The following is a 21,276-nucleotide window of genomic DNA, read 5'->3' on the forward strand; positions in this document are numbered from 1 at the left end:
CACATGCCCCTCCACCACCACCACCACCGCCGCCACCACCACCACCGCCGCCGCCGCCGCACCCCCAACTAGAATATTGAGCAGGTATTTGCGAAAGGTGCTCCAGGGCACGGGAGTACGAGGGATTGGGTTGGGAAGAGGGGAGGTGAAGTGAGAGGGGAGGAGGGAGAGAGAGAGAGAGAGAGAGATTATCTGAGCCCTTCATCAGTGGTTCAGCCCCCCCCCCCCCCCCCCCTCCTCCTCCACCTCCTGCTTCTGCCCATTGTGGAGCCCTGAGGGTCCAGGGAGGCGGCCCCGAGCCTCGCAGCCATGCAACCTCTTTATCACTCTAATCTGTTAATTGTAGGCGCTCAATTGGCACATGGTGGCTTTTTATTAGAGCCTCCCAACATTAACTAGACAGAGAATGTTGAAAAGCTGGTGTGTCCATTTTCTTTTCTCTTTTACTCTCAGAGCAGACACTCCATACTTGGCATTCTTCTTCTCGCCTCGAAAATATGAGTCCTAATCAACGAATTCACATTTACAGCTAAAAATGAAGAGTATCAATGGCACAATTTGTTTGAAGCTGATAAACGACAACAAAGTTTTAAAGAACACGAGTTTATTGGTTTTTCATAAGCTCTTTGATGTTTTGGGTCTTTATTTGGCGTTTGATTGCAGAGATGACCCGTTACTGCAGGCAAGTGATCAGCAGACCTGCTCCTCCTCCTCCTCCTGCTGTCTTTGTGCCGCTTGTTACACTGCTTGTTACAGCTGATCCCCTCCTCTGAGGAGAGCGAGGACGACTGGTGGAGAGCCAGAGGTCTCCCCTGCTATCCCGTCCAGGCTTGTCCGTGGCGACTGCTCTTTTTTTTCCCCCTCAGCAATTTCTCTGCCTCCTTCTTTGTTTGTCAGACTTGTGGTTTGCATCAATGAGACGGCTGAGAGGTCCACAGGTCTATTTGAAAAATAAAAGGGTCGGGGATTTAGTCAGTCTATCCAGGTGAAATGCACACACACACACACACACACACACACACACACACACACACACACACACTTGAATGCACCCCCCTAACACACCTTCAATGCTTTCTTGAGCCAAAAGAGCTTGCGTTTGTTGTCAAAAGACTGATAAGTTAAAAAAAAAAAGATCTGTCTCAGCTGGCTTACCCAAGGCCTCAGAAAAAGGTCAACAGCAGCCAAATTCTGATAAATTAGTGTTTTTGTATTAAATATTTAATCTCAATATCAGCATTCCACCAAAAAGCGTCTGTTAAACAGCCACGACTAATTTACAGTATAGTAAAATTGTGTGCCACAAAAGCAGACAGCAATTTTTTATTCAAATTTCTGACATGTTTTTGTGTAGATTATCGAAGGGAACCAAATCACTTGCAAAAAAAAAAATAAATTCAAAGGCATTTTGCATGTTTTTGTAGAGTCGCTCCAGTTTCAAAGGTGCGTGCTGCGTCTGGCCATTGATGCTTAGAAATGTTTGATGTCAAAGTACCAAACATGGCGGCATTATACTTTCAACAAAGTTTTACCTCATGAATCCCGTAGAGAAATGCAAGGCTGCAACTTGGTGACAGAACAATGGAGTGAGCGATTTATGGCCGGCTATTAACAACTCCTGCTTTCAGGCCCCCATACTGCAAACAGGTGTTTTACGAGTCCGCCCCCCACACCGACACAAATCCTGCTGTTTATTTCCACCAACTGTCAGCGTTTCAATCTCGACTCATAAGCAAAAGGTTAAGAAAATTAAACAGCTCTGTGGGCGACATCATCAAATCACAAGGTTCCGTCTTGTTTGTTTTAGATTTTGCTTGACTTGGAAACAAAAAGGAAAACACTGGCTTCCTTGTGCCTCAAGAACACGAAAATTACTTGCCATCAAAGGCGTGACGCTGCCTAAATTTTAACACCACAAACTAGTTGGGGATTGAAGTATCGCAATCGGCGTCACATCAGTTACGCCACCAATAAAAGTCCTTGGAGAGACGACACATCAAAGTAACCTGTTCTCGTGGACATCTGTGGGAAAAAGAACCCTGATTTCTGGACGTCGTCCACGACGGTAGAATAACGTCTGTAAAGATGACACGCGGGCGCCGCAAAAACAATATGAGGTCCCTCTCACAGCGGGATCCCTGGTTCATCTGGGTTGTGCTCTGGTCTGCTGTTAACATTTGTATGAAACAGCAATTCTTTGTTTTCTCATTCTTCACCAATGACAGCTTTTTTTTGGTTCGGTTTGGTTTAAAGTTGTGAAACCCGATGCTGTAAATGGGACTCAAACTGGACCCCGACGCTCAGCTCCTGCAGCAAAGTTACGTTCAGGTAAGAAAAATCTCCGGTTGCGTGAAAGGTGCTTCATAAACAGCAGCTCCCTCCAGCACGGTCTAACAAACAGCCCCGCCTGCCCCACAATACTGACTCTCTTGTGTTTTAACAAAAGTAACCAAAAGTAACCAGGGAATCAATGAGTTCAAAACATAAAAGGATCCACCATGCTGCTAAGACACAGTGCTAAGAAACAGGTGGTCAACTTTTAAAGGGCCAGTGCATATTTAAAAAAAAAAGAAAAGAACGCAAGATTACAAATTTATGCACAAATTAATTATTTGTCTCTGACAGAGTGATTCCACCATTCTTTTCCTGCTTTTTTTTTTTTTTTTGCTTTCCATCATTTGCCACGCGACGGCATTTCTGATTAGCTTCCCACACTGAGCATCTCCGTTTGATGATGAATTGTATCGAAATAATTACTGATTATTTAAATATTTATAGGCATGTGTTTTTGATCCCGGCATATAATTTCTCTCGTATTTTTAGAGTAATATCATCCTTTGCCTAAAATTGTTTCCCCCGCAAAACAAACAGCTTCAGTTCAAAGGCATTTTGGGACCCAGTGAAGCGGCGCTCCTGCTCAGGCACAGGAGGTCACGGTTACTTCTCGTTGCCTATTTCCTCTCAGAGTGTCTAAAAATAAAAGTGGCTTGAAAATAAATCGTAATTTTCACAGATTTAAAAAAAAAAAAAAATCCCACAAAGGTTGCTTTGTGTGCAGAGACAAATATATAATGACTAGAAAAGAGTCAGTATGTAATTGAATATGTTTGGACTTGTACAGCATGTTCGTGTTCAAGCGTGGATTTGTGTCGGCCGATTGAGTCAAATCTATAACTGCACATGTGATTGAGATTTCAAATGTTTGTTTTTAATTGCATGTCTTCAGTGCATCCATGTATCTGAAGCAGTGCTTTCCACAGTGGAACTGTTTGTGCGTGTTTGCGTGAAGAAATTTTAGTTGGAACTTTAAGCAGCCATAAAACCTTTATCTTAATTCTGTGGCCTGGTCACAAGGACTCCATGTGGCAGACAACACTGGGTATGTTACAGAACTAAACACACCATGAATTTATCTATTTTGGGTCAATGGGGTCAAAGAGTGCAGCTGCAAAAACTTTCTAGGTCTTGGATGCTCCTCAATCCAACCCACTTGTGCTCTGCATAGTTAAGCGTATTGTTATTAATTTGAGGCTGACTTCAAGGTACATTCATATTTAGGGCACTTCGCTACGCTTGACCAAAAAAATTAAATAAATCTATCACAGAAAACATACAGGACTTTGTGTGTTTTTCAAGTGATTATTTATTGAGTTGTATTTTTGGTAGAATATAGGAAGACTCTGGGAAAGGAAAAAGAGGATGTGAAGCGTTTCCTGAATGGATCCATTTTCAGGTTGAGGAGAAGACAGGGAGTCACTCCTCCATCCTGCGTAGAGTGAAACTAATCGAATTCACTTTGAAGAATGTAAGTGGGCCAATGCATGCAAGGTGTGAGGCTAAAGCTGGTAAACAAAACTCTTGAAGGGCTTAATTTGACACATATAATATAAACCTTAGAAAAATATGACCTAAAATCCCAAACTGTGGAGATCTTCCTGTCTTACAACATTTGTTTTATATCAAATTCCCTCAGAAAGACAACTTGATTGATATATTATTTATCATTTAGGCTGATACAAGACGGTATGAGATCAAAGTACGTGTCAGTTCTTGCTCAAACTTGAACAAATTCATTATAATTAATAGTTTACGGTGCAAAAAGAAAAACTGCCCAAAGAGTTGTGCTGATGTTATGATTTTGTAGATAATTCGAGCGAAAGTGGAGTGACATGAAGCCACATATATGTGTCTTTCTGAATGTGTCTAACATGCTTAAACGATATGAAGTAGTGGATGACAGCTCTGTCACTGCTGGTCAAACTTGGCAGTTGCTTATATACACACCACGCTCCTGACCGCACTCCAGTTAAATAGCTTTTATTGGGTGACTTTTCGCCAGGCTAAATGGGGATACATTTTATTCGGAGTGTTTGGGGAGAGCCTGAGGTGTGTACGGCCAACATAAGTGGAAAGGCTTTGCAACTTAAAGGAGCCCTTACCTTCCGGCGCTGTTTTATTACAACTACTGTTTACATCTCCCAATACATCCCAAGTATTTCCATTATTAAGTTTGGACAAATCATTTGCCTGGGGTTCAAGGTAGTATGCCATTGAAACATGATCCTACTGTTGATCTTATTACTGCCAAACCAAACAAGCAGAAATCAATTTCAGCAGGAAAGGTAAAGGAAGGAGAGAGAAAAAAGAGGAAATTAGATCAAAAAGGGGTTGTGGTTGCAGCTGTGGGTGCAGGAGCGAGGCGGGGCTCATATATGTCATGGGTGTCTGTTCGCTGCCCAAACAAGCCGACAAATAGTGAAGGCATTAAAATATGGTACCTCTTGACAGAGCTGCTCTCGCCCAGGGGGTGAAATCAGACACCTAAAATTACCGTTTTTCATATTCATCACATACTGGGCTTCATTTTTTAAAGACTTACTGCACACTGTGAGAAAGTATGTTCCAGCCGCTGTGGAACTAACGACGCCTCGAGTCTGATTATTTGACAGTTAAAAGGTTTAATACACCGGTTTTTCATTTCAGATTTATAGTCATTCAAGACACTGTATTTATGGCTAATTACAAGGAAGAGCTTCACTACTTTTACTCAACAATCAGCCTAAAATGAAGCAAGGCTAAGTTCACCGCTGGACCTCCACCCCTGGAGAGGAATGAGTGAGAAAAGGATGTGATAAATTAGCCTTAGGAGGAAATGCAAAGCAGAGGTTCTGGCAGCAAGCCACTTGGAACCCCTATAAACCAGCAACACGCATGGTCTCTCTGCTGTAGCCGTCTGATTTGGGTGGCACTGGAGAGGAGGGGAAAGCAGGACGACGTGTTAATACCAGATGAGTGATGTCATGGAAAAGTTAGCCGTGTTTCACAACTATCTCTCCTCCCCCCCCCCCCCTTCGTTACAAACTTGTTTGTCCACACATGACCTGACACTGCACAAACTGCACCATGCCTGTGTGCGTATTCAAGGACACTCACAAGCAAAATGTACACATAGACTCCAACATCTTTTATTTTTCCATTTTTAAGAAGTCTAAGAGCATAAAAATCGTTCTTAAAAATGTACGTGCACGAGTGCTTTTGCATGTTTGTGTGCTAGTTTTGAATTATGAATGAGTTATGAATATGATCCGCTCCTGATGAAAATGAGAGCAGACAAGTCCATGCTAGAATTCCAACGCAAACTTATTTGGAAGCTCATTATACTAAACATTACTAAACAAACCAGCTCATTTGCATTCTGCTTTCACATGGTTAAACCTATGATGCAGAGCCTGTTCCTAACATATGGCGTATTCCTTAAAGATCATACATATTTCAAATATGTTAATATGGCACCGAGTATATGCAGAGTGAGGTTAGAAAATGCACATTAGGAAGCAATGAATTAATCTCATAAAAAATGCAAACCTGTCTAATTATTCTTGGGGACAATGATCAATTGCAAAACAGCTTCTCGCATTTAAAAGGAGAGAACAAATAGTGCAGGGAGGAAATGCTAGCTCCTGGCCTGCATTTTGTGTTAAGCACCACAGTGTTTTTCAGCACTGGTCAGTCATGCAGGCTTATCGAAAGAAACCAGAATTCCCAGAGACTTTTGCCCTCTTACACCATGAAGCAGAGACAGTAATGAGTGGAGAAGCGTTTTCTCTCTGTATGCAAATCTTTGAGAATGTGCAAGGGCCCTTAATGTTACACACAGTTGATTTTCCAGCTTTGCTGCTTTAAATAGCTTTGCGAGCATGCTCGAAAAGTTACACACACACTGTGTCTTTTTGTCTGACTTGCTTTAAGTAGTAGCCTAAAATGGGTGAATGTAAGAGAGCAGACGGAAATACGTCCTCCTATGATCCAGACCCACATGCAGGAGATATGGCAGACAAGAGTCTTCCACAACCTTTTCAAATCAGTGTTAGAAAATCATGATATTAAAGAACTGCCTCAGCCCAGGATTCCAAAGGGTACCCAAAAAATATCTGCTGTATGACAAATGGCACCCAATTTGTTGCCTAACTTGCTAAAATACGGATTAATGGGTGAAATGATCTCACAAAATGATCTCTCATCTGACATAGCTAGCATTAAAGTTAGTTGCGCTAGCCTAGCCATTGGAGATGCTTGCGCAACCTACGGAGGTATATGGGGTGCACAGAAGGATGTGCTTCAAGGGGTACAGGGCCCTAATACGGCCCCAGCCAGGGAGACCGCACACGACATACATGACGTGACTTGAACCTTTAAACGTGGAATAGCAGTGGGGATGGTTTCACGTTGATCTCACAAATTCCCTGCTTCATTAAAATTGGAACATTGGCAATTGTTGGGAGGTGCTGGACCAACATAAAGAACAGTATAAAACTAAGGACAGAGGGTCTGCAAACTGCTGGAGCTGTTTATTCTGTTGTAATTTTAGGTCACGAGATGTTAAGAGCTGACATGTTGCTTGGTGTGAAACAAACTAAGATTAAACTAAAGGTTCAGAGGAAACAATGTGAGGACCCTCTGTATTTTGTCATCGGTTTGACATTGTCATATGACTGGCTGCGGATACTGTTAGAATACAAGGAAGTTCACATCACGGGGCAGGTTGGGCTGGTGGTTGGTCTCAACACACACCAGACCATCCACGTCACTTAAGTCTTAAGTTACTTAAGTAACCTCATGTTTTTTCTTCCAAAACCTAACTAGACCTTCACTTTATTGACACTTTCCACTGCCATCGTTTCGTTGTGGTTAAGAGGTTGTGGTCATTTTCATGGTCAACTTTCCCCCTTAACTCCCGCTCCTGTACTACAGCTGCTGGTGGGCCTGTCAACCTCAACTGGTCATTTTCTGCACAATATTCATGCCTTATCCAGTGGTTTTTCTTTGGAGGGTTGTCCTGACATGAAACAGATGACAGTTCATAAACAGAAAAGTAAGTTACATTCAGCACCATGCTAATAAATCAAATGCTGTTCAAAGGATTAACTTCAAACAATTCAGAACTGACGTTGGAATGAATTACTACAATCCAATGCATGTATTGAACAGCTCCATGCTTTCTGCGCTAATTGCCTGTTATCATGCAGAAAGATGAGGTTTGGCTTTGATTAGATCCTCTGTTCTGTACCAGAGGAATTGTTAAGGTAGTCAACCTGTCTGTTTGAATCTGCCACTCACAGCGGTCAGCAAAGACAGCGACGTGTCAGCGTAGAAAAACAACAGCCAAACCTCTGCTGTGTTTGTAACAAATAAAAATAGCAAAGCACCTTTAATTTTTGACAACTTTCAGGCATCTTGGCCTAATACAGTTTATTACACTCACCACTAAATAAAACATAGCACCGACTTGTCAGGCTAATTTATCTCTTGACACCCAAGTCAAAACATATTTATCTTAAAACTTTAAAGAACACTTGCATTTCTTCAAACAGGAGCTTGGCCTGCATTCTCACTACTCCTATACCGCTCACAAATCTAAGAGGAGACAGCATTTCTTTGATCCCAGACAACCCAAACGGCAAACATAATACTGTCTGCAAAGTGTGAATATTTGTATCTTTTTCCTCTTCTCTCTTTTTTTTCTACATGCCCTGCTGTCTGCCTGTGTTGTTTTGAAGCGGTGAATAGATTTAAAAGATGTAGGATGACAAGACAAAGAGCCAGGGAATAGCCCCCGGGCACTTGTGCTTTAAGTCATGCCATTTCCTTGCATGGCAGGCAGCCCTAAATAAGTTACTTATAAGCATTTATTGATGCACAAGTGTGGCATCTGTTCCTAGGCTGTGGTTCTGGATGTAATTAGCTCAGAACCTTACGCACTTCAATCAAGCGACACATTTAGTGAACACCCCCCATACACACACACACACACACATACAAACATACACACACACACACACGCACACACATACAGACCCTCCCCTCCTCTTCTCTTTCTTCAATGTTTCCCTCTCGTTCCCTCTTTCAATCTTTTTTCTCATCTACGCTACATGGAATCCTCTATGCACAGTAATTACTCCACGATAACCTCCATCATCATTATCCTCACCAGTATTCCGCCTGCAAAGTGGGAATTGCTCGACTGTAAGGCAAGTGAGGTGCCGCTACGCAGAGTGGTGAGGACCTATTCTGATGACATCAACACAAATAAAAGGACACTAAATAATCAAGTAGGCACACAAAATCAGTTGCTGGTTAAGGCGTGAGCTATTTCACTCAGCCGGATTTGAAACAACCCCTGAAATTCTTTTAATGGGGTTTGTTTCACTATGTGCCGATCACTTTGTTTCTTTGAGTGCTCGCTTGTGTGTGTTTGTCACTGTGTGTCCCTGTGCAAGTACTTAGGCATGGCCCAAAGAGAAATTAAATTTGATTAATTTCAGATGGATTTTGAAAATATAAACTATTCATTTCTGTTGCATAGAACACAAGAGAAGGTTTAAACCTAGCCCAGGGGTAGAGCCTTTGTGTAGAGTCTCCTTTGATATTACTGAGGGCTTTTTATTGAGCGCTTGACATGATAGATAAACCATACGGCGGATTGAATGGCCTTCCTCTGCAGCACCTAGTAAATGCCATTTGCCATTAACAATGCTGCAGTGGAGTACATAAACCATTAATATAACCTTTATGACCATGTGGTCTAACTGAGCATGTCTCCTATATGCAACTCCTCTTCTGATGGACATGTTAGCCGAAGTCTCCTCGCAATACCACTAAAAGAAGAATTTAATTGCACCAAACAGATGAGATGACAGACATTAGCTTTTTAAAGGCTGTCGTAAAATCTGGACAGAATGAAATACACTAGAAGTGGTACACCTATCTCCTGCAAATTCAGCCAATAAAAAGTGTACCTTGCTGTGGATAAAACAAATGCATGTTACAGTTTCAGTGTGAAGCCGGCAACCAGCAATAAGGAGTCTGTGACCTGCTGGGGGTTTAATTGAGGGGACCAGACGAGTGCCTCTTCCAGGCCAGGGGTGTGGAGAGGGTGGAGAGTGTCAGGCGATCAGTCACAAGATGAGTGGGCCCAGTATTGAGACCTGTGGGGTGCCACAGACCCTCGGCCACTCCAGCAGGGTCTGACCATTGATCATCAGTGGGGGCCTATCGAGGAAGGGATGTGACTAAAGCAGGCATGCATGAAACAATGGTCCATAGTTTGGTTGACGTGCTTAAGCAGCTGGGCGTCAGTGCCTTTAATAGAAGGGGTAGACTCCCTCTGTAAGGTCCACAAAGCATTGTCTGTTTCCCCCTTGGACAGAAAAGGTGGTTTTCTGCAAGGGGCCGGGCCCGCTATCATGTGGTGGCTTTTTACCCCTCAGCCAGCAGTCTCCATCAGCTGAATGGACTTTGTGGCTGACATGGTCTATATGTTTGTGTGTATGTGGATGGAGGGAGGGGGGATACTGCTGAGGAAGAAAGCAACCCATTGACTCACATAAGGGGGAGAACACACACAGCATATCACAAGGGAGCATCTGGTAGGAGGAATGTGTAAATGATGTCAAATGATAGTCCAAAGATAGGCCTGCCTTCATAAAAACTGGAGAGGGTGATAAAGGGCAGCCCTTACAAGAAGAGTCAAGAGGAAGAGAACCTTGTTTGTGTTGCCTCGTCGAAGAGTTTTCTTAATGGGGTTCATTGGCAACGTGACGCAAGATCGGGGAGGTCTTCCCATCTTGTGACACATGAGAAGGAATGTTTCCATGACCAAGTAAGCTGTCTGACTCAAAATGTGCGGTTGGCTAGAGGAACAGGCAACACAATAGCTTCTTCTCCTCCCATTCCCGTCAACATCCGTACCAAGTGTCTGAAATGATAAAAAAGTGTTCAAGAGTATGCGTACAAATCCACCTTGATCCATCCTCTGAATGCACACTTACTGTCAGGGTAGACCAGGGCATGTTCAGGCACATGGGAGCTGTTAAGAAACCTGCAAACACCTGCTGTAATGCTCTGCTGTTTGAGTATGGCTATCAAATCACCACCTGTTCCTGTGCAAGTACAACAGGGAAAATGAAACTTTGTTCGATGAATGATGAATCATATCTATGGTGCGAGCAAGGTGACAATAGAGATTAGGTTCAAGCCCCTTAATCGTCAAGTCTGTGAGACCAGATAAGTTGTGTACATGTCTGGCTTTACTACCATTTCTTCTGTATGTCTTTTATCTCTTTATCCCAAGCATCTTTCATGAAAAGATTTGATCACGAATTGCCTGGAGACAGGAATCGGTCCATGTAGCATGATTCCCTTAAAGACATAAGACCATTAAAATCTGTTGCCTACTCTTACCCATCATTTATTTGCCATAGTTATAATATTTTTCTAATCATAACCACACTTAGCTGTGCACAGGTATGGGAGACACAAGCCATGTTTTCATGAAATGCCGAGGGAATTTAAAAATGCGACAAAAGAGGAAATGCGAACAACATACGTTTACTTATTGGTTTGAAGTAAATAAACCAGACCACATCGTGCCTATTTCCATCAGAGGACACAAAAATATACACAGAACATTACAACGGCAGTAGGATGCAGCTCAGAGGAAGAAGAATCCACTGAAAAATGGAGAGCGATCTTAGGGAATTATAATCATTATTGTGTTAAAAATTCATCTTCCATTTTGCACGTTGCATTTATCTTTTTTATCCCAAGAAAGCAAAAAACCACCTCAAGCAAGCATAAAGAATTTTCTTTTTAAAATTTTGAGGTAGTTTTTGTGTATTATGCTGTTTACATAAAAAGCAAAGTGTACAATGTGCACCAAAATCCCTTTGCACAAGCTTGCCCCACATCAGAACTAGCAGCGCTAAACATGGCCCAGATCAGGCACAAATGTCACTGCTACAGTATCAGGCAGTTTAATGAATATTAGACCTAAAAAAAAAAATCAAATGCTAACTCCCAAAACACTGTCACTGCCCTCAATACCTCTCTCTGATATACACTTTATTTACTCTATTTTTGATACCAGGAAACAAGTCAACTTGTCTGTTTGCACGAAGAACAAGGTTAATGGAATTTGTTTAGGTTTACCACGGTTTAAAAAACGTGCATGTAGGCACAGTTAGGTTAAGTAGAAAGATAGTATACCACATGCCCACAGCTTCGAACAGACCAGTAGGAGCTGGAAGTAGCGGATATAGCCACCATTTATCACACACTTGTCAAATCTTGACCTCTTTACCATTAGCGGGCAGATGTCTCACTATACAACGCAATTGGACCACCAGTAGGTCTTGACACTCCACACACATAGACACAAAGCATCTGTATGTTGGTTGGTCCAGAGCATGCCTGGAGTAGAGCAGTTTGTTGGCTGGTGGGCCGGTTATGAGGGAACACTCACCTCAACCCCTCATTGGTTGACCTATCCACCCCCATCTTCATTCTTTCCTTCTTTCTGGGTCTCTTGGGGTCTGGTGGACTCTTCCCCAGGGGTATTCGCCTTTCAGCCACCTGACTATTACCTATGGACTGGGCTGTCACTGTTAGCTACCTGCACAAGGGAGATACAGTACACACACACACACACACACACACACACACACACAAACAAAACTTGTTGTTGAGACCTTCAGGGAGCTTTACGATTACAGGGGGACCTAGTGGCTTTGGGGAGGGGAGCATGCCATCAGTCAAGAGTCGGTCATGTGATGACTGCGAGTATTACTAGTAGTTAACATTGTATGTTGGCATTTGTGAAAAGGGAGGAAGAGGGGATATGAGCCACATTAAAGATAGGGGAGGTACAAGTTAGACAGAACGCTACGCTACCTCGTTTGCTGAGCTATCAATTTTATGCCAGTAAGTGTAACTCAGAATTCTGAATTTATAAACTCCAGTTCCAAAATGATTTGTCCCATTTCAGATATCCATAGATGAAGGATATAAACTCAACACATCCCACCTCCAGGAAGTCTGAAAATGACAGAAAAAAGTACACTGTAGTAAATATCGGCCTATACAGCAACAAGGTAAAAAGCACTCAATGTAATACCTCAGTGTAACAAGAAGATTGATGCACTAGTATGTAGATGCTTAACGAAGCGTGCTAATCCTATTCACTACTCCTTATACAGTAAGTCAGTGGTCACAATTCATTGATCATACTGACAGTTCAGTACCCCTAGACCTTCTACAAGCGAATGGTAGCATGAAAATACCTAAAAAGGAAGGTCAAGGGTGACCGAGATTAGATTATCCTGACAAAGTATATACTCCAAACTGTAGTGAATTGGGCTATTTCAATATTAAAAGTGACCCGCTGAAATTCCCCCTCATGGGATCATAAGCAAAAATATTTAGATTGTATAATTATTGTGTATGCATACACAGCATTACCTATAACAAAGACCTTTTCTTTAGAAGAACTGTGGTAAATGTTCTGGTCTGGAAACAATCTGTTCACCCAAACCTTTTGTCCTATCCATCATGGTCAATGCTCTGTACTGCGCCGCTCTGAGATAGTTTAACGATCACAAGATTTATAAGCATTTTTGCCTGAATACTGGAATTTGGACTCATTTAGCAAAACCAATTTTCACCTTATATAGTCTCAACCCCCCCCCCCCCTTCTTAAATAGAGGTGACACGGGGCAAGTAAGGACTGTAAGGTCAAAGGGAAGCCCAAATTAATCATTAGCTTGGTTTTGTGCCAGCCGCTGCAAACTCTTTATGATCTGCCCTCAAGACAGAACCTCCTTTATTCTGAATACATAAGGAATCCAGCATGCGGCCAGGTTTTCAAATGATAATTGCATTTCATGGCTTGATATAACCTTGCTGGGCATTTTGGCTGCAGTCCTGTCGAGCTGCACTCGGCCTCGCTGTGGCAAAGTGGCAGTTAAGACCTTTTGTCCAAGCGTGTCTGATGTGCCAGTTTTGTTGCTCAGGAGAGTCAGCGGTCCTAGGGCAAGTGTAACTTTATTAAGCACAATGCCAACCCTATGTTGTGCCCAAGACAGGAGGCAGGAGGGAGGTGAAGCTGACAAAGCAGAGCATTGTGACTGAGTGTGGAGGACTGCTGCGGACCACCACATGCTCTTTTCCCACACTTATCAGTTGGAGCCAGCATCTGAAAATAACAGCTGATGGCTAATAACAGCAATTAAGAAGAAATCAAAGTTTCAACAAAGGGAGAATGACTCTGACTGTGTTTGAATCTTGCATATTCCGACATGACTATAAATTAATCATCTATCAAGATGCCCCGTTATGGAACACAGATCATATCTATCTATTTATAAAGCGTGCATAATCAAAGATAAATAAAGTCAAGAGACTCTTTACAGCTTGATCATATCAAAGGTTTTTGCCTGATTTTAGAACTAGAGCTCGGAGCACATTTTCAAGATTGTTCATGTGGTCCTGTGATCACAATAAATAGTACAATAAAATAATGTTCTATTGTTTTGTTGATAGTTTTCATCATAAGCTTTTCCCTGTTCGTACAATATTTCCTTCATGCTGAACTGGGTTGAAATACAGGTCTTAATTTCTTTAACTGTCACAACAGTCTTGGTACGAGATGCTGCTCAATTCAGTATGGATGTTTCCTGTCGATGAAAAAAAAACCCGCTTATTTTCAGTGTATCTCTAAAATGAATGGGAATATTGAAATATGGCGGAAAGGTGAGTAACACTGCACAGGACAAGAGATTAAATTTGTGGATGATCTACACCCAATTTCAGAGCCCTGATCCTTGCAGGATATCGTTTTTTAAATTTTTTTAGGATATAGTATTTCTAAATGTCCATGCACTTTCTGAGTGTGTTTGCTTTGTTTTTACCTCACAAAATTTGGTATGACTTTCACATCGTGCTACATTAAAATAGAAATGCGCACGCGTATGCAAATAAACATGGCTGACATGTATCGGTAGAATGAATCAGCATCTTTGGTGTCACTGCGTTCGTTTTCGGTGGAAGACAGAGCTTTAAAACTGAAAAATGTGAGATCTCCATGGGGCTGGAAAAGAAAATTGTGTAGTTTTTATAACGGCGACATTAACATCACATTTGACGTGAAATTACCGACAGGGTTAAACTGACTATTCTTTTTGGCTTCCGCTCCTTCAGAAAAAAAATCAACTTACACATAACAAATTAAATAAAAGTCGACTGAAACTACGAACTGATGAACAGAACGTTTTGACTATATGTTTTATACGGAGTACAATTATACGAAGTTACTTGACATGTGAAAGCAGAGAAGTAAACAGAAAAAGATGCACAACAACAAATTGATTCTAGTTTACTCGATATAATTCTGTACATTTGGGCATGATTTAAACATTGTTGGCTGATATTTTTCCATATTTCCACAGCACAGTATCGCAGAGAGAACTTGTTGTAAGTGAAAAGTGTCTTCTCCTGGAGCTGAAAGGTTGTACCCCGGCACAAAGCACTGACCAGAGGAGTCTCAAGACAGCCGAGGAAAGAGAGCGGCAGAAAACAATCTTCGGCTTGTTTCTGCTTTACCTCCTCTGACACGGCGTGACCCTCCCATCGATCTGCTCTCCACACAATGGGCTTCCTCCTGAAGAGCAGACCATATGTGTGTATGTTTGTGAGTGTGAATGTGTGTGTCCTCTACCCTGTCAACATATTTTGTTCTAAGCAACATGCCCAGAACTCTGCAGGACAAGTCTCTGAGGTGTTTACCAGAAAGTCTGGTGCTACAGACAAGAAGTTGAACTAATGAGCTGATACACATTTTAGAATTCACCAGGAATAGAATGGAGACACACGCAAACATATGTCTAGTTTGAATATCAGTGTGACATTTGATTTTTTTATTTTCTTTTTGTTTTATCTTAGCAGTTGGTGCGTCTGTCTTTCTGAGTCTTGGTTTTCTTCTCACATCCTGTCTGTCTCTTTCTACCTGGTTCCCCTCAGCTCTGTTCCTTGCAGTTGTTCATGACTTCACTAGTTTAGATGAATTTAAGTGCTCTCATCACTTTAACCTGTTGTGAGATGATTTGTTCACTGTAGGTGCTCTGTTTTGTTTTGCTCCTGGTGTTTCATTCTATTTTTTTTTTCACAAGTTAGTTCGGTGTCTCATTTTGTAAACTTGACATGATGATACCTGAGTTTTTGTGAAATCATTTTGAATTCTCAGTTGCTGCTCGTCTTCTCCGTCTTTGCATTTAACTGCCTGGTCTCGACTGGACCATAAGTTTGACCTGATGTACGTCAAAATGATGTTTGTGCAAATGGTCCAGAAAGTTTAATGAGTCAAATCTGAACAAGTTCTTTCACATGTATTTTCTTTAGTGCCATCAGTGTGGTGCTACTTTGCTCCTCCAAGAAAAAGAAACAGATTCTGGAGGTGCGCGCAGGCCGAGACGTGGGCTTTTGTCTTGTAGTTGAGGTCTCAGGCCATACTTGGTGACCTGTGTTTTTGCTGATCGTGCTGATCGGTTATATGGTGATGTGTTGTCACTGACATGTTGGTTTTGTTGTATTTTTATGTGACAGGTACGCTACAAACTGAATTACTCTTCTGGGATAAATAGTTGTTTGAATCTTGGTACATTGCACAGAAAGAGCAACTCGGTGTTTACGCTTGTCAACATCAATGACAAAAAGCATGTTGAATCATCCAACCACGTTTACACACACACACAAACGCGCGCGCACACACACACACGCTCATGCAGGCTTGTATGAACGCAAACACTGCCCACTCGTCTTATCTTAACTGCTTGTTAGAAGTAAATACGGTACAGTGAGTAAACCAGGACCCCTGCCAAAACATCAAAAATCTAGATGAGGGTAGAAAGAAGAGAAAATAAAGTGAGAGAGAGCGAAAGAGAGACAGAGAGAGAGGAGAATGTGAGAGAGCTGTTTGGGTCTAGAAAGTGACTTGAGATAAAAATAACTAGTCACACGACACAGAACAGATCTGGGCGCTGCTTCTCTTGCCCCAGGGTTTCGGCCTGCTCAGCCACCACTGCGATGGGGGTGAAAGAGGAGGGATGAGGAGGTGATGGCAAAATGAGAGAGAGGGTTTAGGAAGGGGTGGAGGTGGGGGGGCCAGCTGGATGAGGGACTGAGTAGGGGAGAGGGCGTTGAGAGGTGTAAAGCTCACAAAGGGAGGTAGAAAAAGAGAGTGAACAGGGGAGACTGACAGAAGGAGTGAGAGAAATTTCCTCAGCATGGGAAAGGATGACAAAAAAAGAATAAAGCAATAAAAAGGAAGAGTTGTTTTTGGTACGAGCTCATGCCTTAACATTGAGTTCGCCTGCTTTTACTGCAGGCAACATAACATCTTTTGTGATTAATTGAAAAAAATGGCCTTCATTGGATTGCACAAAAGTCATATAAATACTAGATGATGATGCAAATGCCCGTGAAGGAATGAAAAATAAGGTATTGAGAGTGCAGTAATGTACAGTGTGTTAGGGAGAACTTACTGCCCTCACTTAGCTCAATTTTTAGCTTCATAGAACTGTTTCACACAAATACTGGCATTGTACCAGTGTGTGCTCTCTACAGTACATGCTTTAACCCCAAAGAGAGGTATTCTCATGAAACATTTACGTGCATAATTTTCATCCAGGAACATGAGTAATCAACCAAAAAAAAAACAACAACAACAAAACAAGAACAATTGCTTAGGATTAAAATGAAATTAAATAAATGGATAAAAGCAGATGCAAATTATGTAATACATTTTTTTGCTTTTTGATGTTTGATTGAGGCCATTCAATGAAAGAATAATCCATTTATATAAACCACGTGTTATATTTCAGATCTCCAAATAATGTTTTGGGCATTAATGAAATGAAACCCACAGCCATTGTTTTGAAGGACATCCAATAACTGACCAAGCAACAGTCCAAACACCTCCATGCGCTATTTTCGAGTCTATGACTAACTAGCAGCTGGAGCGAAAGATCTTCAGTCCCGCCTCTGCATCAAAACTTTCCCCCCTCCTCTCTGTCAGAGTACAAGTGACAGACAACAGTATGGTTCCGTCCTGGCACCATATGCCCTCCATGCTGCTTAACAACCTCGTCAGCGGAGTCTGCAAAGGACCATAAAAAATAGGCGACCACAGATAACGCCTGATGGCCATTCTTGGCATCAGGAGGGAGGCCCCCCTCCTGATGCAGGGCTAATTAACCGACAGGCTTATCTAATGATACCCCTATCTCTCTCTTTCTGTGTCTCTCCCTCAGCCCAGGCCCCCCTTGGACACTTCTCCTTGCACGCTGACTTTGTTTTCTATTATTATTCAGACACTGATGCCTTAGTAAGTAGTAAAGCCTGTTGACCATTCAGTGGTCAGTGGAGAGGAGAGCTGGGACTGTGGGTAATTAAAAGTTCCCCAGGTCTCAGGGCCTCAGGGGTTAACAGGATGGGAGGAGCTGGGGCTCAGAGGGGCCGACACAGGAACGCTCAGTAGTCGTGGCGCACAAGCAGCAACACCGCAGACCTCAGGAGCCTATCGGATTTTATGAGGTCAGAAAAAAAGTGTCCTGATTTTGCCCGAAGCTCAGTCTGAAAAAAGTTAATAGTTTAATTTGACTGATGTTTAAAGCAATGATAAACCATTTATGGGTGAGAGGTAGTGCTTGTGAGATCAATCTGATGTTCATTTTGTTTAGAGATGAACGAAGAATATCAATGAACATTTAAAAAAAAAAAAAGTAAAAATAGCTTATCAGGAACTATTGTTGCTCCTAAAACCCCGTAGCTTCTAAAAGCTTTATTTTATACCCCCATGTAGTTTATCTGGATGTGCTTGCACCATAAAAATGCAATAAATATTGCAAAATTGTAAGTTAAAACAGGAAACATTTCTTCAATTTGTAAGGTATAAAATAATCACTTTCATATTTATTGTTTGTGATTTGAATACTTTTCTCACATCTGAAATTATTTGGGCATGCCAATTCTGTTGTAACAGAATGGGTGCCAGTGATATGCTGTTTGTCCTTTTTGAAACAAACAAAAACAACAACAACAAAATATTTCCTCTGCTCAGTCACCCCCCCCCCCCCCCCCTCATACACAGTCCCAGTGAAGTAAGGACCGTGTCCACAGAGCCCCTCTTCTCCGATCGATCAGCTGATTAACCCTCATTACTGATTGGCTCTGAGCTGATTGCATCCCATTGCCAAGAAATCAACTGTAGCCTGGAGGCTTGTGTGTGTGTGTGTGTGTGTGTGTTTATGTGTGTGTGGGTTTGTGTTTGTGTGAGTATATATGATGGGGGCTGTCACAGTTCACTCGATTACTGGGAGGTGAGGAGGGAAATGGTGGGGGGGGAGGAGGGTTTGACCATCACAACACACACAAAAATACACACTCTATTCAGGGTCAAAGAGGTGAAAAAGGAGGGCCAAAAAAATCATAATGGAGGATTGAGATTTTTTTTTTCTCCACTCATCTTTTACCTCCTACCTCCTTTTCTCACAGCTCTCCTTCCCCTCCTCCTTTTTTTTGGTGGCAGATTTAAGCTGGGTCAAGCAGAAACGCTAGCCCAGTTTCCGCTGCTATGGCCGATAAGGCATTGTACCTTGGCTCAGTAAACAATGGGATGCCATCTGCCCATTAGTGAGAGCACAGCATGAGAGAGAGAGAGAGAGAGAGAGAGAGAGAGAGAGAGAGAGAGAGAGAGAGAGAGAGAGAGAGAGAGAGGGAGAGGGAGAGAGAGAGAGAGCCATTAGTGGGTCCAGTGTGAGGGCACGGATGAGAGAGATGCACTTTCCTCAGCAAGAGGTCAAACAAGTTGGTGTGAGGGTGATGAGGAATGAAAAACTTTGGGCTCAGGTTGATGAAGTCAAGACACAATCATGTATTTAATACCTACATCTGGAAATTAATAGAACTTCAAATCCCGGTCACAACATTTAGCATGAATGTGGTTCTTAAATGTTATGAAAACCTGTCCGGCTCAACTGTTCATCATCACTCAGCTAGACCAGAATATGCTCTGGCTTGTCTGAATTTTTGTAAGCCAATCATAATCGTCGTGGGCAGAGCTGAGGTGCATGGAGAGTGACTTTGCAAAATGTCAGGGAAAATCAGTACACACCATGCTTGATAGATAAAACTCTTTTCCATGAGTAAACATGCAGAAACATCCCTGTTTGAGAGCAAAGTTTGTAGTGTATCCTTACAACCGTTCACCATTGCCATTTTCAGCGTGGTTGTTAATTGCTAGTTAGCTAAGCACAGAAAGCATAAAGGGAGGCTAACGGGCTGAAATAGTTGTTCTGATCATCTCGATGAGAGCATGTGAGGCTTATTCAATAGCACTTACAGCTACAGAACTGAGCCCCGAGATAGCCCGGGGGCGAAGCATGTCTGCCTCCAGCCGTGACCCCCAAATCACTGCTGCAAAAGCACCTCTGACTCACAGTTAAAATTATCCCCACAGGGTCAATTATATCTGTAACCACCATTCAAAGATCTTCCATCACAATAATACCAGATAAATCAAAATAAGTCTCACAGTGGCTTAATGAGAGACATTACTATCGGTCATGTGATTCTTTGTGATGGAGATTTTGGTTATATAGGGCTCCAATCAAAGGCCTTTGGTGTGTGAGTGGATCATGTAAAGTAACTGGCTGCTGCTGTAAAGGGTTTTTGCATTACTTTCTGTATCACTGCTCATATAATTAAGAGGTTAAATCCTATTAAGTGAATGTTTTCAGTGTTTTTTTTGTGAAACAGATGATATTTGAGGGAGTATTTCAGTGTAACACAAACGCCTACAAAAGCCGCTTTATTCAAATGTTTGAAACTCAAGTGAAGAGTGCATTCACTGGTCCCTTCGTCTGCGTTTCCCCTTCCTCTGTCTCCCTCTGTCTGCATGATCGTCTGTGTGTGTCTCTCCTCTCACACCCAGGCAACTACAGGCAGAGGTAGCATCACAGCTTTTCATCAGAAGAGTAGGAACAGGTTCAATTGTCTGCTCCCTCCAGATGACACCTCGTCCTGTCGCGCCGGCACTCCAGGGACACTGCAGAGGTGCTGCTCATGAACTGAACTGCTGTGTGGGTGTGAGACAGGGAGTGTGTGAGAGATTGGGTGAGTGTGTGTGTGTGTCTGTGTGTGTGTGAGCACATTCATGCTTATGTGACAGGTGACTTCAAGTGTGTATGAATGGATGCATGCGTATACATGCTTTGGTGTGCCTTGGACTGACTATGGGGGCTGGAGGGGTATGCACACATCTCAGTTCCATCCCTTAGGCAAAGAAATTGTTTTTACAAAACAATCTATTTCTCACTCAGGTTGTAACTCTCCAATAAAGTGTTGTTTTTTACTGCTAAAAGTTGACAGGGTGTAGTACTTGCTTGAATCATGAGACACCTCGACAAGGTGGCGATTTCGAGGGTGAAGAAGTGTGCAAATGTCAGGCTGGGTGGCAGCGGAAGCTAAAGGTGCTAGGCAGGCTAACAAAGGCGTGGAGGAAAAAGCCAGGGTGGCACCTTTTTTAAGTGTTCGTGTAGCCAAAGCTAACATCATGTCTAATTATGTTTTATTTAGTGATGGGTGATAACACCAATTTTTTTCATTACCTTACAGAGAAATCCAAACACATACAATGAATAAAATGTGATTGTAGTTTTTAAGAATGTGTCATTGTATTATTTAAATGTATTTATCTAAAAGTAAACGAACAATGAGTTACCCTTCCACCCACAGTTCACCCTCACAAACAGAAAAAAAAAGTACATTCCTATGTGAGGATGAATTCATGAAAGGAAACACATGTATCACAAGGCTAGCTGTGGAGGCATACAGGGCTACCAGCGCCCTGACATACACCATCCTAAAAATGGAACTGCACATCACAGG

The 21,276-nt window shown here is 42.3% G+C and overlaps 1 protein-coding gene across 1 annotated transcript in view; it reads right to left on the reverse strand.

Annotated features, from left to right (window-relative positions):
* Window positions 1-642: 642 nt before the first annotated feature.
* LOC147241789 (uncharacterized) overlaps window positions 643-21,276 on the reverse strand; it is a 94,716-nt gene continuing 74,082 nt past the window's right edge. The window contains exon 5 of the mRNA XM_086191417.1: window positions 643-940. Coding sequence (XP_086047543.1) covers window positions 751-940 — 190 coding nt within the window. The 3' untranslated portion in view covers window positions 643-750. The remainder of the gene's footprint in view (window positions 941-21,276) is intronic.

Source organism: Aulostomus chinensis, chromosome 21 (genome assembly GCF_037954235.1).
Source record: "Aulostomus chinensis isolate RoL2024-O1b breed Wild chromosome 21, RoL_Achi_v1.0, whole genome shotgun sequence".
NCBI classification, from domain to species: domain Eukaryota; kingdom Metazoa; phylum Chordata; class Actinopteri; order Syngnathiformes; family Aulostomidae; genus Aulostomus; species Aulostomus chinensis.